Source organism: Otolemur garnettii, unplaced genomic scaffold (genome assembly GCF_000181295.1).
Source record: "Otolemur garnettii isolate 467f Iridium unplaced genomic scaffold, OtoGar3 scaffold00113, whole genome shotgun sequence".
Taxonomy (NCBI): Eukaryota; Metazoa; Chordata; class Mammalia; order Primates; family Galagidae; genus Otolemur; species Otolemur garnettii.
This window is the reverse complement of record NW_003852508.1, coordinates 5493407-5509736: the sequence shown is the minus strand read 5'-3', so window position 1 is coordinate 5509736 and position 16330 is coordinate 5493407. Positions and strand designations below refer to the sequence as shown.

Here is a 16330-nt window from a genome sequence, read left to right as displayed (position 1 = left end):
CAGTGTCACAGAAACATGGCCTCTTGTCTTGAGAAATTTATAGTCTAGTGGGAGTGGTGGAGATTCAAAAATTGAGCCACAACAAAGGTGGTGTCCCATGGGGGAGAAGTAGAGCTTGCTGACAGAGTAAGAAGGGACGGCCAGTCTGAGCACAGGGCAGGTGTCTGTGACAAGTGATAGTACAGCTGAGATCTGAAGAGGGAGTGGTGTTGGGTAGGCACACACAGGGCTGTGGGTGGGCACAGGCCTTGTAGGTAGAGGGAGCAACATGGGCAAAGGCCCTGTGGTAGGGGGAGCTTGGGGAGCTCGAGGAACAGAAGAAGCTGAGTGGCCTAAGGTAGGCAAAAATGGGAGGAAATGGTTCCAGAACAGGGCCAGACTGTAGCATGCAGGCTTTTGTCAGATACGTTAAAGATTTTGCTTTGGGGCCTGGGAAAAGCAGGGTGTGATTAAAAGATAACTGTATTTCTTCTGAGCAGAGTGGATTGATGAGAGCAGATGAGGAGCCTGGTAGTTTGGTGGTGGTGGTGGCTTGGGCAGGACGGCCTCAACTCAGGCAGGAGAAGCCGACAGAGGTCTGAAGGACTCCTGGCGTGAGCAACTATAATATCATCACGTTCTTAACGCTTCAGCTTTCGAGGGGCTAGCCTCACATACACCAGATTCATTACCTCCTCACCGCCTTTGCTCATGCTGTCCCCTCTGCTCTCCCTTCCCACGGTTGCTTCTCTTAACCCTCCAGGTTTCAGCTTAAATTTCACCTTTTTTGGGGCTGGGGCTGGGTCTGAACCCACCACCTCCAGCATATGGGGCCAGTGCCCTATTCCTTTGAGCCACAGGTGCCGCCCAAGTAGCTGGGACTACAGGTGCCTGCCACAAGGCACAGCTATTTTTTTTGTTGTAGTTGTCACTGTTGTTTTAACTGGCTTGCGCCGGGTTTGAACCCACCAGCCCCGGTGTATGTGGCCAGTGCCCTAGCCGTTGAACTACAGGTGCCAAGCCACACAACTTGTAATCACTTTGTTTATTTCACTTCTTTTCTTTTTTTGCCTTCTCTCCTTTAGGAAGGTAAGTGAACACTAGGCGTTCACTTGGCCTGGACGTGGTTGTAAACATAAATGCAAACATGAATCCTGAAGTGAAGAAGTAGCAAATGGAAAGATAAAAATTCTGCTGAATCTGCCCTAGATCCCCCCAGGAAAAGCCTGCAGGTTCCTTGTAGTCTCCAAATTGCAGTTTGAGAAACACTGCGTGGGTGGTCTCCAGGGATCCTCAAAATTATAAGATTCCGGGCCTCATCTACACTACAGCTGGTAAGCCTTCATCAGATGATGAACCACAAAAATTTAGGATATTGTTTCTTTACAGTCTCAGCGAATACTGTGTACGGCTTAAAACATAAGCACCAATTTTAAAAGTGCACAGTTGTTATTATTCTGTATTCTTGGCAACTCAAGGTAAAACCAAATAATTCTGTGGAGCCCCCATTTTCCAGCAGCGCTGGCCCGACAGTAAGCAGGGTGTGGGCCCGGAGTTTAACGGACTTTACCTTTCTTTTCCTTCCTTTCATTATGCTTGTAGCGTGGGCGCCAAATAGAACAAACAAATGAACCAATCTTAATGGGCCAAACTGTCCATCATTTATTGTTCATGCATTTACTTATTTAGTTGCCGAGTGGTCCTACTGGATAGAACCTCTACTAGGAGCTGGGTACTAAGTGAAATCATGACCTCAGGAGGAAAGACCCAGGGAGAAGCTGGGCATTTTCAAACAAAATACCAAAATTACTTTTTTTTTTTTGAGACAGAGCCTCAAGCTGTCCCCCTGGGTGGACTGTGGCATCACAGTTCACAGCAACCTCCAACTCCTGGGCTCAAGAGAGTCTCCTGTCTCTACCTCCCAAGTAGCTGGGACCACAGGCGCAGGCCACAATACCTGGCTATTTTTTGGTTGCAGCTATCATTGTTGTTTGGTGGGCCCAGGCTGGATTCGAATCCCCCAGCTTAGGTGTATGTGGCTGGTGCCTTAACTGCTTGAGCCACAGGGTGCCGAGCCCAAAATTACTTCTAAAGAAATAAGAAATGTTTGACAAAATGATTCCAGTCACCACCCCGGAATGATACGACGCTTTCCTCTTGAATCTTCCCAGATTCCTGGTTTTAGAAAAGCCACTGACTTCCCAGTCTAAGTTAGGAGTTGCTGTCTCTGCACAGTGCCAGGAAGTGGCCTTGAAAAGCAGCAACTTTTTTTTTTTGAGACAGAGCCTCAAGCTGTCCCCCTGGGTGGACTATGGCATCACAGCTCACAGCAACCTCCAACTCCTGGGCTCAAGCGAGTGTCCTGCCTCCGCCTCCCAAGTAGCTGGGACCACAGGCGCCCGCCACAACGCCCGGCTATTTTTGGGTTGCAGCCGTCATTGTTGTTTGGTGGCCGGGCTGGATTCGAACCCGCCACCCCAGGTGTATGTGGCTGGTGCCTTAGCCACTTGAGCCACAGGCGCCGAGCCGAAAAGCAGCGACTTACGGTTCCAGAAGGGCGCGGTCTGCCAGTGGTTGTTGTCGTGGGTGAAGCAGGTGAGGCCCGGCAGGCTGCACTCCTCCCCCTTCCGCTGCCGCTTCTTCTCCCTCCGCTCCTTCTTCCTCCTGCGGTTCTCCTTGAAAAGCTGCAGCTTGCTGTCCACTTCCTGAGCGGCCTCCCTGTTCCAGGAGAAGGGATTTTTTTTTGGTGATCAGAAGGTATTTTCTCAATTAACAATAGGCGTGTTGCTCTGAATCTTGCACAAATATTTGGATACGCAGTAATAGATACAGAGGATAGACGATCTTTATTTTGCACAGAGACCCCCAAACATATAAGCAGAATTAGCGAAGGCTAACTCAATCAGTGACAACGCTCCCGGAACCTTAAGGGGATCGACGCTTTCCTCCTCATGGACACGAAAACACTGATGGAAACAAACGTGAGTGCTGATGAGTGCAGGTGGCGAGCCAGGCTCTTTGGCTACGGAGCTGAAATGTTTGGGGGCTCGGGACTTATCAGCTGTTGACTCATCGGTTTGTTGACCGGAGCAGTGGTTTTCAACTGGTGTGCCTGGAGAGGATCTTAGGTGTGCCTCCCCAGTTTTTAGAGATCATTAGTTAAGTTATTTTCAAAAGAAGTTCAAAGCACAGTAAGTGTATCCTTTTTTTTACTTTTATTTGATCAACATATTTTAAGTGTGCAGTGGAAGTTTAACTATAGGATCAAGCGTTCTGTGAGATAAAAAACACTGAAAAACACTGGACTAGAAGGCGTGGATTAGAAGGTTCCAAAAATTCCTTAACAAAATTGGAAAAGCTGATTTAAAAATTTTTTTCTGTTTTATTATTGTGCTTTTCTTCCTTTATAAAGGCTTTTAAACTTTGGTGAGGTTCAAATACTAAATCTCTTTCACATGCAAATTTTGCTGTTGTTTAAAAAATATGTATGAACTCAACATACATATTTTTTCAGAACTCAACACTATTTATTACCAGCTGCTCGAAAGAGCACATCAGCCTAACCAAGAGAGTCCAGGACTCGGAATCACTTTCCGCAGAAAACAGCGGGTGAAGTACCAACCGCTCACAGGGCCCTGTGCACATACGGAATTAGAGCGAGACTCAGCATGGCTCCCGTCAAAGGAGTCCAAGAGCATCAGCCCTTGATGAAGGGTGGACCTCCTTTTCAACTTCTTCTTTTTTAAATTTTCAAAATTCAGATTAATATGAGGGTCCAAATGTTTAGGTTACATTGTTTTCATTTCTAAGGTAAAGTTTGAGTTGTAGCTGAGCCCTTCACCCAGGAGGGCTGGGCACCCTCCCATTGGAGCACATTAGGTGAGATCCCGCTGATAAGGACAGGTGGTGCTCCAGCCGAGCTGAGCTGCAGGACCTGCTGCCTCTGCCCTGGTGGTGTTGGTGCTGCAGCAGCTGGCAGAGGAACCAGCGGGCTGAAGGTTAGGCAAGGGGGGACCTCCCACCCCCACTGGAGTCTCCAATGGCTAAAGGAGCCGGACAACTGCTGGGGAGACATGGGGGCCTTGGTGTCTCCTTCCCCTTGCACTATGACTGAATAGGGACCCCCATTTCCTGTGCCCAGGTCGATTTCATGTAAGTTTCCTAGGCCTCAGTCCCTGAAAGGACTGTGTCCATTCATTAATACATTCCTTCACCTTGCCCCAGGGGAAACGACTGTGTCCATTCATTTCCCGGCCTCATATACAAGGAACCCGTGCGCCTATATATACCCCTGGACAAAGAGGGGGCGGGAGACAGAGAGATAGAGCTTTTCTCTCCTGACTTGGGTTTTCTCTCCCTGCCTGGAGCTTTGGTGTTTTTGTATTCTTTTCTGTAAATAAATCCTATCTTACCACTGATCTGTGATCCCTGGATTTATTTTTCAAATCACGGAGACCAAGAACCTACTGAAGACGAAATTCCAGTATCACCGCCAATCACCCTCCCTCCTTCCCCGTCCTCCATCCCCCGCCCCTGTTGCTAGACCGCACTTGTGTTTTTCTTTCTTGTGGGTGTGTAGTTGTTTATATATTGGTTTCATATTAGTGTAGAGCACGCTGGATCCTTTTTTCCATTCTTGAAACACTTCACTAAGAAGAATGTCTTCAGCTTCTTGAGCTCTGTGCCCTTCCAGGCGGGTCGACTTCCAAGGCTGCACCGGTAGGAACACAGGCTCCCCCAGCCTCTCAGAAGGGCCCAGTGGACAGTCCCTGACTCCCAGAAAACAGGGAAAACAGGGAGTTTCTTACTTGAATGGGTGAAGATGGCTCTTTAATTTCTCTTGCTTTTTTACACCTTTCTCTTTATTGTAATAGCTGTAAGGCAAGAAGATGAAAAGCCAAGTGCTTGTAACCTTGCTTTCGATCAGACAGTTCATTTTACAAAACAAAAGCAAAACAGAATAAAGGCAGTTTCTTCATGCAACTCTTTGAGTGCTGCGGGACTTTTAACCTTCAGCTTAACTTTATGGCATATTTAGTTTGACTTAAACAGCGTAGGCCATCATTCTATATGCTGCTGCACTCAGATTAAGCTTTCTTTCTTTCCTTTTAAAAACAGAATCTCACTTTGTCACCCTTGGTAGAATGCTATGGCATTATAGCTCACAGCACCTCAAACTCTTGGTCTCAAGTGATTCCCTTAACTTCAGCCTCCCGAGTGGCTGGAACTATAGGTGCCACCATGACACCCAGCTGTTTTTAGCAAAATGGGGTCTTGCTCTTAGGCTCAGGATGGTCTGAATGCCTGCGCCCAGGCAACCCTCCCCTACCTTGGCCTTTCAGAGTGCTAGGATTACAAGTGTGAGCCACTACGCTTTCTCTTGGTAAAGGAGAGAAGCAAGCTTAGCCCCACCCTCCAGCGTAACACTGAATTTGGGCAGCTGGGTGGGGGGCAGGGGCGCTCACCTCTGCTTGCCACAGCCACATTCCTCAGGCTTCCTTCTCTTCAGGTGCCCTCTGACTTCTCTTAAGTTCTTAATTTTATCTTGCAGAGCTTCGATCTAGAGAACATGCATTGGAACAGTTACCTTTGAAGGTCAGGAATTTCTTTACCAAGTACCTTTCTTTCCAGCTTGTTTGTTGTATTCCACGTTCATTGGAGATGCTCCAATGAACAACCTGGGCACAGAATCTGTCTGCCTCTCTATTCCAACCCACATAATAGATCGACATTCTTTCTCACCGAATCATTTTCTCTCAGAGATCTCCAAAAGCCATCAATTCCGTCCCCACTCTGTTCTCAATCTATTTTATTTTCAGTGGGACTATCACTAAATCACTGAAGAAAGATAAATACCTTGGTCGTTTTTCTATTTTTCATGTAATTATAAAAAAGAAGGTGCATATACACACAGTATGTCCCCGCCAGCTGCAGCAGGTTGGTGGCCGAGTTTGAATTTGGAGCATAGCCGACAGCCGGCAGTGACACAGATGTGACTAACCTCTTTATCGATGTATGCCTTGTGGTCCTTCCAGGCTTTGGCTGATTGATACAGTTCTCTCTCACAATGGATCGTGTCATTGGGAAGAATAAAGCACCTGCAAAAACAAAACACAGAGGACCTAGGTCTGTATTCTGTTTTTATTTTTTTCAGTTTTTGGCCGGGACTGGGTTTGAACCTGCCACCTCCAGCATATGGGGCCAGTGCCCTACTCCTTTGAGCCACCAGCACTGCCCTATATTCTAATATTAGAAAACATTCATAGCAAAGTGAACTTCTTGAGACAGGTTCTTCTCTCTTGCTCAGGCTAAAGTGCAGTGGTGTCATCTTATTGTGACCTCAAACTCCTGGCCTCAAGTGATCATCCCACTTTGGCCTCCGACAGTGTGAAGATTACAGCTGCACCAGCATGCCTGGCCTGTAAAAAGAACTTTTTATCCTCTAAACTCCATCTTTCTGTCTCTCTCTCTTTTTTTTTTTTTTGGAAACAAGAGTTTCACTTTGTTACCTAAGCTAGAGTGCCATGGCATCAGCTTAACTCACAGCAACTTCAGACTCCTGGATTCAAATGAACCTCTTTCCTCAGCCTCCAAAGGAGCTGGGACTATAGGCACCTGCCACAATACCTGGCTGATTTTTTATTTTTAGTAGAGATAGGGGTCTCACTCTTGCTCAGGCTGATCTGGAACTCTGAGCTCAAGCAATCCTCCTGCCTCAGCTTCCCAGAGTGCTAGGATTACAGGCGTGAGCCACTCATGTGTCTGGCTATTATCCTCTAAACTCTTAATGTGGATACAGGCAGTAAGTGTGGAGCTGATCCAAGATGAATGCATGTGGGAATGTGTCCTGAAGTCCAATGTAGCCAAAGGATGGTATCACATCTCTGTGATTTAGGTCATTACTAAGATCATCTTTCAAGGCAACTCTGAATATTCATACTCATATAAACAGATACTATCAGAAAAACTCAAGTTTTGGAACCCCCCAGCAAATACACATAGAAAAAGGGGAACTTGTCACAGTCATAATGCAAATGGCTTGTGTGAAGAATACAGTCTGAAGGGGAGAATTCATTCCACTTGTTTTGTTTAAAAGAACTTGCCATTAAGTTTTAAAGCAAAGCAACAGCCCCAGGGTTAGAGAGTAGGTAGGATAGAGGGTCAATGTAAGAAAAACAAATTCTGGTCTAATCTCTTAGTGTGTAACTGTAGCAACAAGCATCAGGAAACCAGTCCCAGAGATAAAACTCCTGGCAGAGCTCATGGTGGCCCATCTCTCCAAAGCAATGAAATTAAGGAGAAAGCCAAGATCTTGCTAATGAATTCAGAAAGGAAATATTTCTCTATCAAGAAAGTAAGTAGATTTTGGAAGGAACCAAAGAACCAGGAGAGCCCACTGAAGCCCTGTGGAGTCACCCTCTTCCCCCGACTCCATGACCTCCAAGGCCCTCTCTGCTCTCTGCAGTGTGGGTAGGTTAGATGCTTCTGCACGTACAGTCACTCCTAACCTATGCCGTCTTTCTGGAAACCTCTCTGGGACTCAGTGTCTTCCCTTGGGCTGTGTTTCCTTTCTGAGGCTGTGACTGTACAACTGCTATTAAGCACTGGGGGTGGGGGGGCGAGCAGCATAGAAGAGCCTCTTCTGGCATCTGAAATTGTCTCCTTCTTTTCCCTAGATGCCTACAAAGGCAACTGCTTAGGGCACCAACTCCATGCCTGCCTAGTCAAGATGTGGCAGAATTACTCCAGCTGGATTCCCAGCTGATCAGTCTTAATATGAAATTCAACCCAAGCACACATGGGAGTCTAGATTGCTCGGCCTTCTTGTTGCTCCCTTAACCCCCTTGGCCTCCTTGTTGCTCCCTGCAGATGCTATGCAGGCCAGCCCTCAGGCACCGCATTGCCCAGTGACACTGCTTTTTTGCAAAATGCAACATGGTGATAATATGGAGGAGGTCTCTAAACCCAACCCTGTGAACGCCTGAAGCCTTCCTACTTGTGTGTCACTCGGACAGTCGTGGGTGGGCCCACGGCGTTGCTGCTGTCGGTCAGCATCCCGTCCCTGTGGCCATGGCCTGGTCCCCTGCGGCCTTCATCATGACGCTTGGTGATGCTTCTTGGTTGCAACACTTGCAACTCTTCCTCTTCCAGATTTATGTCATAGATTTCTCCTTCGAATTCCACAGACAAGGAACGTGTCTGCCGGGTATGGACAAATCGGGGCTTGTACTCTGGAAACAAGAGAAAATACGTGATCATGGATGACCTAATGTAGTTTAGGAGGGAAGAAAATGACCACTCGTCACAGTGAGGGTCTTGGAGAGGGACGAGAGGTGCAGGCTGGGTTACTAAGGGGCACGTGGTGCCCTGAACGCCTGCTGGAATTCATGGTGGGAGTGGTGGGCTCCTCTGCTGGCTGTACCACTGCGGGGTAGAGTGACAGTCGGCAGGTTCCCGTGAGCCTCCAGTGTATGGGGGGCTATGTCCAGGTGAGCTCTAAGACTTGTGAGAGTCTTTTGAGAAGATGTGAATTTCTACATTGGGTTTTTGATGTGAACTGCTATGGAAGTTTATTTGGATAAAATCATATTCCCAATTATGGTATTAATAATTAACTACTACCCTTTCTTGGGCTTTGCTATGTGTTATATACCATTTACGTATCTCTAATCCACAGTCTTAAAAGACAGATAATATAACAACTTTTACATTAAAAAAAGTTATTGAATTGTCAAAACAGGCTCCTGCATTTGAGGTTATGGTCTTTAGATTATGGATGAGAAAAGTGAAGTTTTAAATGTCATGTACATTTTGTAAAGTTAAGGAGCTAGGACTATAATCTCTTACAGTCTTACCATGCCATTGGGTTGCTTTTTTAAAAAAGGTGAATGCTCTTCTATTTGAATAAATACTAGAGGATATTATTTGTTTCCTAAGAAGAAATCCTAGGCTTAATAATTTACACAAGGGTATGAAAATGAAAATGGAAAGGGATAGGGAACCCTGACATGCTCCTTTATCAGAAGTTGATCCCCAGTGTTAGTTTACAAGCAGGAATACCCTCTTCTCTTCCAGGAAGTTAGACATCAGTTCCCAGGCACTGAGCATAAAGCACATTGACTCTTCATGCCTGGCAGGTGGAGGGTGGGAGGTGGGGCAGGGGGAATGTGTTTTCTGGTGACTATGGAATCTCAAGAGCACATGTGTGTTAGCTGAGAACTTCCCTGGGCACCACGGGCCTCCAGCTGTCAGATGCTCTGAGGCTCCGTAGAGGCTTAGTCATGTGGCCTCATCTCTCCAGCCCGCTGGTAAAACAGGAAGAAAGGGGGCACAGTGCTGTGGAATCAGGATCATCAGGCCCCTTAGACAGTTCCCTGGAGGGTCCTGCAGTTTCCAAGGAGGGAGCAACCTCCGGCGGTGAGATGGGGAGGGTTCACTGAGCGTGCTCACGAATTCCATCCTTGCAGAAAGAAGGAAGATCAATTCCTATTCTCAAATACACAGGATTCCCCCCAGTTTGTAAAAGTGGCCCTAGACTTCTGTTTGTGCCTAGCAGTGAAAAATCCATGTGCCTTACGGCCAGTGCTTGGGAAACGATGTCGAACTTGCAGGAAGAGAAGAAGGTACTTCTACTTTTAACGGAATGTTGGTGATCAGCTTCTGAAAAAGGAGTCTGTCGGGGCTCCTTGACCCTCGTCCATCTTCCATATGATGTCCTGTGTGAATTATTAAACCTGGGATTTCTTCATAGGAAAGAGACATAGTCTCCAAAATCAATGCTTCTTAGGCTTTTGACTTATGAACTCCTTTAAGAATTGGATGAAGATTATTGACATTGAGAAAAATGTGCATAGACACAGAGAATATATTTACAATTTTGGAAAAAAATTAGAGGTTCATAAACTGAAAGCTCCTATTTTGGAGTCCAAAGGGTTGTCTGCTCTAAGGGTTTTTGGGGTTCTAGCGATTGATTTAGTTTCTATATCTTAGACACAGCATTTAATTCTGAGTCACTTTCCATGTTCTTCCACTAGATGGCACCAGACTCTCACGTGTTCATGGAAGGTGTCAGGATGCAGGTTTTCACAAGTATATAATCAGGTTTCTTGTGGCAGCGATCTGATAGAGTTTTATAAAGAAAATGCAAGGCAGCACTTGTCATGTTGAATTCAACTAGTTTGACCCTGCCAGTCAGCATGATTCAACGACCTGAATTAAAAAGCAATATACAGACTGTCCTAAAACAGAAATTAAAATATATGCCTTAAAACATGTTTATGCTTTTGACTTTAATCAAAGGTAGACATACTAAACCCTGGACCTTTATCTTTTTTTTTTAAAAAAAGAAAAATCAGGATGTTAGCATTAAAGTGAAATAAAATTGACCTGAACCTTCCCTGTGCCCTTACGAATAACCACTTCGTAAGCCCTTTTGTGTGTGCATATGTTTTGCAGCTGGTGCTTTTACCAACTATATTTTCATTCAATGCGTAAGTGAAAACGTTTGCAAAGCACAATTTCAAATTAATCTTAGCTTTCTTACTTTAAACAGAACAGCGATTTGCTCTTAGCTGGAAAACTGCGCATGGCTAATGTCTAACTGCAGGAACAACCCTTTTGTCTAACATAGGATCCCAGAGGCCTGGGCGGGCCATTCAGATGGTCCTGAAAGTGCGGCTTACTTGGAGTGCCCTGGTTTCTCAGGAACTGCCTTTGACTCTTCCTCTGGCTTCTGCTGGCACGATAAGCAGACTCCCTGCAGTCGCACTCTCTGTCCTTGCCCTGGAAGCCGCGGGAGTAGAGGTCCCGTGCGCTCTGGCGGACTGTGAGCAGGTCACTGGGTCCCTTACATTTGTGAATTCGAAGCTTGCCAGATGTGTCCTCAATGCACTGCCACTTCTGCAAGAGTCAACGGGAAAGCAGTTTACTGCTTCTGACCCAGGTGTTACTTAGGAAGGACCGTGGCCCTAGGTTTCGTTTCTCTCTCTCTCTCTCCTTTTTTTAAAGAAGCACTAGCAAGAAATAGTGTTAGAGAGAGAATGAGGAAAGGTGAGGTTTAAAGTGACTCTCCAATAACTCCACTCTCCGTTCTCGCGGTTATTTCTTTCACTGGATGTAAATACAGATGACAACGGAACCATTGGAAATCACACTACCTCAATGACACTACAGCCAGAAACTGATCCCTGAATCCTCAGCGTGCAGACTAAACAGTCTTGAACGAAACTTAGGAAAGCCCTTAGTTCACCAAGACACAGGGCACAGCTGTCAGGGCTGTTTTCACCAGACCCCTCTTGCTCTGGAAAAACAAACTTGGCTGCTTTGTTCTCAGTTCCTGAATTTCTAATGTGAGCCAGAGAGGAGTGGCACGTGAGGAAGGCGAGGTGAGTTTAATCCAAGCCCATTACGGGGTGAGCCAACCCCCAGACACCCCAGACATTAGTAAGCACGTCAAGTTTTCTTTTGTGTCTTTTCTTAGTTTTCTGCAAACTCTGCACACTCAGCAGAGCGTGGGCCTGCTCCTAAGGGAGATGGAGTTCACCTTCCAGCCGGACACACGTGGGGGGCTGCAGCAGCTCTTCTGGCTTGAGCCTTCTGTCAAACCTCCTGAAGAGATACCACACTGCTTTGGGGCTAGGCGTCCTCAGTGGGTGTCAGCCTGGCTAAAAGAATAGCTCTTCACCCTGGGGGTCATTTCATGGACTCTTCCACATCTTACTTAAACACCTAATAACCTCTTTCACATTTTCTTTTCCTCCTTCTCTTCCCTAAAAAAAATACTAATTTAGGAAGCAGGAAGAATATTGGCCTTAATTTTAAGATGACCATGGTTGTTACCACAAGCAAAAATACAGTATTATCAAACTCTTGTTTTCTTTTTCCTTCCTTATAAGAGTATCATGTATTATTATTTATTGATACTATTGTGTAAATGGATACATTTCTAAACTATGGCCAATGCAATAGCTGCAATGTAAAGTATGTTTGCTGTGCCCCTTACATATTTTCAAATATATTAAAATAAATAAATAATCATTGAATAAAAGATATTCTTTCTTTTTTTAAAGAATTTATGATTAGTATGAGGGTGAAAATGTTTAGGTGAAATTGTTTTCTTTCTAAGGTGAAGTTCAAGTTGTAGTTGAGCCCTTCACCCAGGGGCGTGCTGAACACCCTGACACTGTGCACCTTTGGTGAGATCCCGCCAATGACCCTCCCGCCTCTTCCTTGCTAGACTACACTTGTGTTTCTCTCTTATGTGGGTGTGTGTTGTTTATATATTGGTTCACAGTATTAAGTAAATTGGATACTTTTTTCCATTCTTGAGATACTTTACTAAAAAGAATGTTTCTGCTCCATTCAGGGAAACACAAAAGATGTAAAGTCTCCAAAAAGATGTTCTTTCATAAACCTTGTGACATGATCTGACATCCCTTGGTTGTACCAATATCATACTTTCCGCGGCATCGTGATTGCAGAGTGTTTTAATGCAAGGTAAACCCTGGCCATGCGTTCCAGATGGCTCTGTCAGCAGACAAATGAGACTCAAGTACAAAACAGCATCCTACCACCCATCATGAATCAGGTTGCAGGCCATGCCTTGTTTGCTCTTAAGGAAGTTGTATGTCCTCAGTGTATGGTGAAAAAGAGCTGCTTTGGGGCTTCCACTAGATACAGTTCTCAAATCCCAGACACGTAGCGGTCATTCTTTGATTTTACTTTAGCCCCTGACATTCTCGGTGCTGCTGAATTTGGTTATTTCAAGCCCTATCAGGTTACAACCTTCTTTTGTGGTTTGGCTAGAACGTCTTGAATGTTTACCATCTTTCTCCAGAGAAGCAGGGTCTCAAGAGACAAGGCAACTAACTATAGTCAGCCCTCAGAATCCACAGGGGATTCGTTCTAGGATGCCCACAGATACCCAAATCTGCAGATGCTCAAATTTCTGGTATAAAATGGTGCAGTACTTGCATGCGACCTGCATGCATCCTCCCGTATACTTCAAACTTAATACTTATAATATCTAATTGATACTATTCTTTAAATGGATACATTTCTAAACTATGGCCAATGCAATAGCTGCACTGCAAAAGTATGCAAATGCGGGTGGCACCTGTGGCTCAAAGTAGTAAGGCGCCTGCCTCATATGGGAGGTGGTGGGTTCAAATCCAGCCCCCCCCAAAAACTGCAAAAAAAAAGTATGCAAATGTTATGTAAATAGTATTATGCTGCATTGTTTAAGAAATGATGATAAGAAAATTGTTCATGTTCAGTACAGATGCAACGATCTTTTTTCCTTTCCCCCAACTATTTTCAATCCATGGTTGGAATATAGAACCCACAGATACGGAGGGCAAACCGTACAAGCCACGAAAAAGGAACACCACCAAGAATGGTCTAGGCACTCAGTGAGGGACGGTTTAACCAAAATGTGAGGTCAGCTCTATTAGGCATGGGGAGTTAGGTCGGATGAGTGGTTCTCAAACTCGGCTGGACACTGGGACTTTTAGATCTCAGGATGATTCCGATGTGCAGTCAAGGTCAAGAGCCACCACCTGACAACAGCAACTGCTCATTGGACCTCTTTGCAGCTGGATCCCCGGTGGAAGGCAGACGGGGGACATTTAGGTCTAAGTAACTCAGAGGCATGGGCCTTTCAGATCAATGTACATATTTGTAGGAATTTTGTGTGCAAAGGAAGTTGTACCTAGAAATGTACTAATAGAACCAGGTCAGAAAATGACTCCAGCGGGCCAGGCGAATCTGCCCAGCACGTCTACACTTGCAGAACTATGTGTTTTGCTGGGGGTGACCAGTATCCCTGCTCTCTCTCTACGGTTAACTGACGAGTGACGGAACTTAAATTCAGCTGAAAACTGTATGTGGCCTGTTTCGTGGTTCTGCCATTTAATGTGGAGACCAGTGATTTTCTGGTCTAGGTTTGTGGCACTCACCGATATGTTCAATTAACTTAAGGAGTGCCATTAAATTCTTTAAAATGTTCTCAGAAATTAATCGACAATTCCATAGGATATAATCATATGCTATAGCAGACCATTTAGCTTTCAGGAAAGGGGAAGGTCTGAATGCTCCGCTCTGTGATGATAAGAAACACCACTAACATCTCAGTAATACAACACGTAGGTGATGAGGGTGTGGGGAGGGATTCAGCTCACCTAACCCAAGAGCTCGCGAGAAGAGAACATCAGTGATTGGCAGTCTCTACACCTGTGGTGCAAGTAGCCACAGGATTACGTCTATAAGAAGCTGCAGGAGAAGGCAGTGGGGGAGTGCGCATTCTTTCATGGACCTGCTTACTCTGACTCTTTCGCTTCTCCTGCCCGCAGGGCGTCTGCCAGAGCACAGTGGTCAATGTCTGGACCATAGAGAAGCCAGGGCTGGAGACCTGGCCAGTCCTGGGCCCCCCCCAAGTGGCATCCCAGATGGGACAGTGAATAGTCACTGGCAATACGCTATGTGGAATTCTTGCTGGTGGAAAGTGTGATCAAAAATACCTTTTCATAGCTCCAAGAAGTTTGGGAATTAGTGGCACCTGAGTGTGCCTACATCTATACCTGCCTTAAATTCAAATACCTTCAGACTTATCCGTCTACCTGGGTAATCTTTACCTCTAGCATTTAAAAACTGAGAATGGAGTATTTAATGCTTCTAGTAGCAAAAGAATTGGCCAGTAGAATGGAAGCCTAAGTGCTCTATTTTTTACAAGACAGAAAAATGTGGCTCCTTTTATTCTTGAAAAATAATGGCCTGGTCTTTTTGCAGTTCCAAATTATATCATCTTTAGAATAAATACTACTTTTTAAAGCACATGATTATAGTGAAAACCTTCTGTAGTTTTAGAATCACAGGGCATTAAAAAATTCTGCTTGTTTTGTTTGTTTTTGGCGTAGAAGAGCTGAGGGTACAAGTAGATTCCTGAAGAAGACAAAGACGTAGGCAGATGTCTTAGTGACTTAGCCAATTTAGGGCCCTAGCTGAATTTTCCCATTAGCCAAATTCCTTGTTGATTGACTATGGGATACTGACCATCCTTCCTGAAGATCAGGATTTAACCCCACTGGATGACTGGCACTGTCCTTGGTACTGATGGTTTACCACACACAATCAAATATACGTACATATATATCCATGCGTGTATATACATATATCTGCACACATACTTGGATAAATCAAGAGCCACTAGCAAAAATGTCAGTTATATTTTCTACCACGGATGCTTGAAAAGTCATAGACCCTATTAATAAAGTAGTTAGCTAGAGGCTTTGAAAGTCTTCTCAGTGGTAAGCATACCAGGAATTTTAATGAAATGCAATTACCGCACATTGCCACAGTCATTTCAGAGCTCAGTATCAGGACAATTTTTATGACTGTGCAATAAAACCTCGAAATAGTTGCAACTAGAAGAGTGATCTTACTTTGAGATTTTATAAAAGAGGCAACGAAGGAGAATTTTTTAAAGAATTGCTCTGAAACTTATGCAGCAAGCTGTTTAAATGATCAAAATCATAAGAGACGATTTTGCATTGTAGTAGGTTTGGGAATCAGATGAAAGGCTGTGCTCAGGTGAGGCCCCTGCTCATGGGCCGGAGAGTCGGCCTCAGAGGTGAGCTTTGTTCAACAAGTGCCCTCGCAGACATACGCTGTCAGACGGTCCTGCTTTTATCTGTGCTCTTGAAGTTTATCAGGTGAATCAGGTAATTGCCAAATCCAGTCGTCTCCATTTTCCCTGACCACTTGCTCCTCCTGTGAATTCCTTTCCTGCTTTCTGGGCTGACACCATCTCAGCCTTCCTCCTGCCTCTGATTTAACAGTCTGTGCCAATAACTCAGCAGACATTTGTTCCACAAATGTTTCTGCACATCTACTGTGGGCAAGGTGCTAAAGTTATTACCATAATTTCTTAAGTTGTTACCATTTCCTTTTAGCCTTTCCAACAACACTGAGCTTGGAATAAAGGACAAGGAGTCCTATGGGTCACAGTCCTATGGTTCTCGAAGTTAACTCAGCAGCGAATCATTCTGTTTGGCGATTATGTGTTGGTATTTTGCTTGACTGTATCTGCTGTACGTGAAGTACGAGCATATGTGCGCGCAGCTAGTTTGGTGGAATCAAATCTAATGAGAAATATCTCAAATGTCTTCCGAACAATCCTATTCTTCCTCATCTTTACCACTGTCATCAGCTACTGAACTCTCTTACTTCATACCAGATACTGGGCTTGAGCTCTGTTTAGAAATTTATTTATTCGGCTCAGCACCTGTGGCTCAAGCGGCTAAGGCGCCAGCCACATACACCTAAGGTGGCGGGTTCGAATCCCCAGCCCGGGCCC

The 16330-nt window shown here is 45.1% G+C and overlaps 1 protein-coding gene across 2 annotated transcripts in view; it reads right to left on the bottom strand.

Moving 5' to 3' along the window:
- The window catches only part of LOC100941173 (extracellular sulfatase Sulf-1), a 178219-nt gene that overhangs the window by 22830 nt on the left and 139059 nt on the right, over positions 1-16330 (bottom strand). For both annotated transcript variants that reach the window (XM_003797255.2, XM_003797256.2), the window contains exons 13-18: positions 10662-10878; positions 7976-8210; positions 5981-6077; positions 5445-5539; positions 4788-4853; positions 2525-2697 (exon numbers count right to left, since the gene is read on the bottom strand). In XM_003797255.2, the coding sequence (XP_003797303.1) occupies positions 2525-2697; positions 4788-4853; positions 5445-5539; positions 5981-6077; positions 7976-8210; positions 10662-10878 (883 nt within the window). The remainder of the gene's footprint in view (positions 1-2524; positions 2698-4787; positions 4854-5444; positions 5540-5980; positions 6078-7975; positions 8211-10661; positions 10879-16330) is intronic.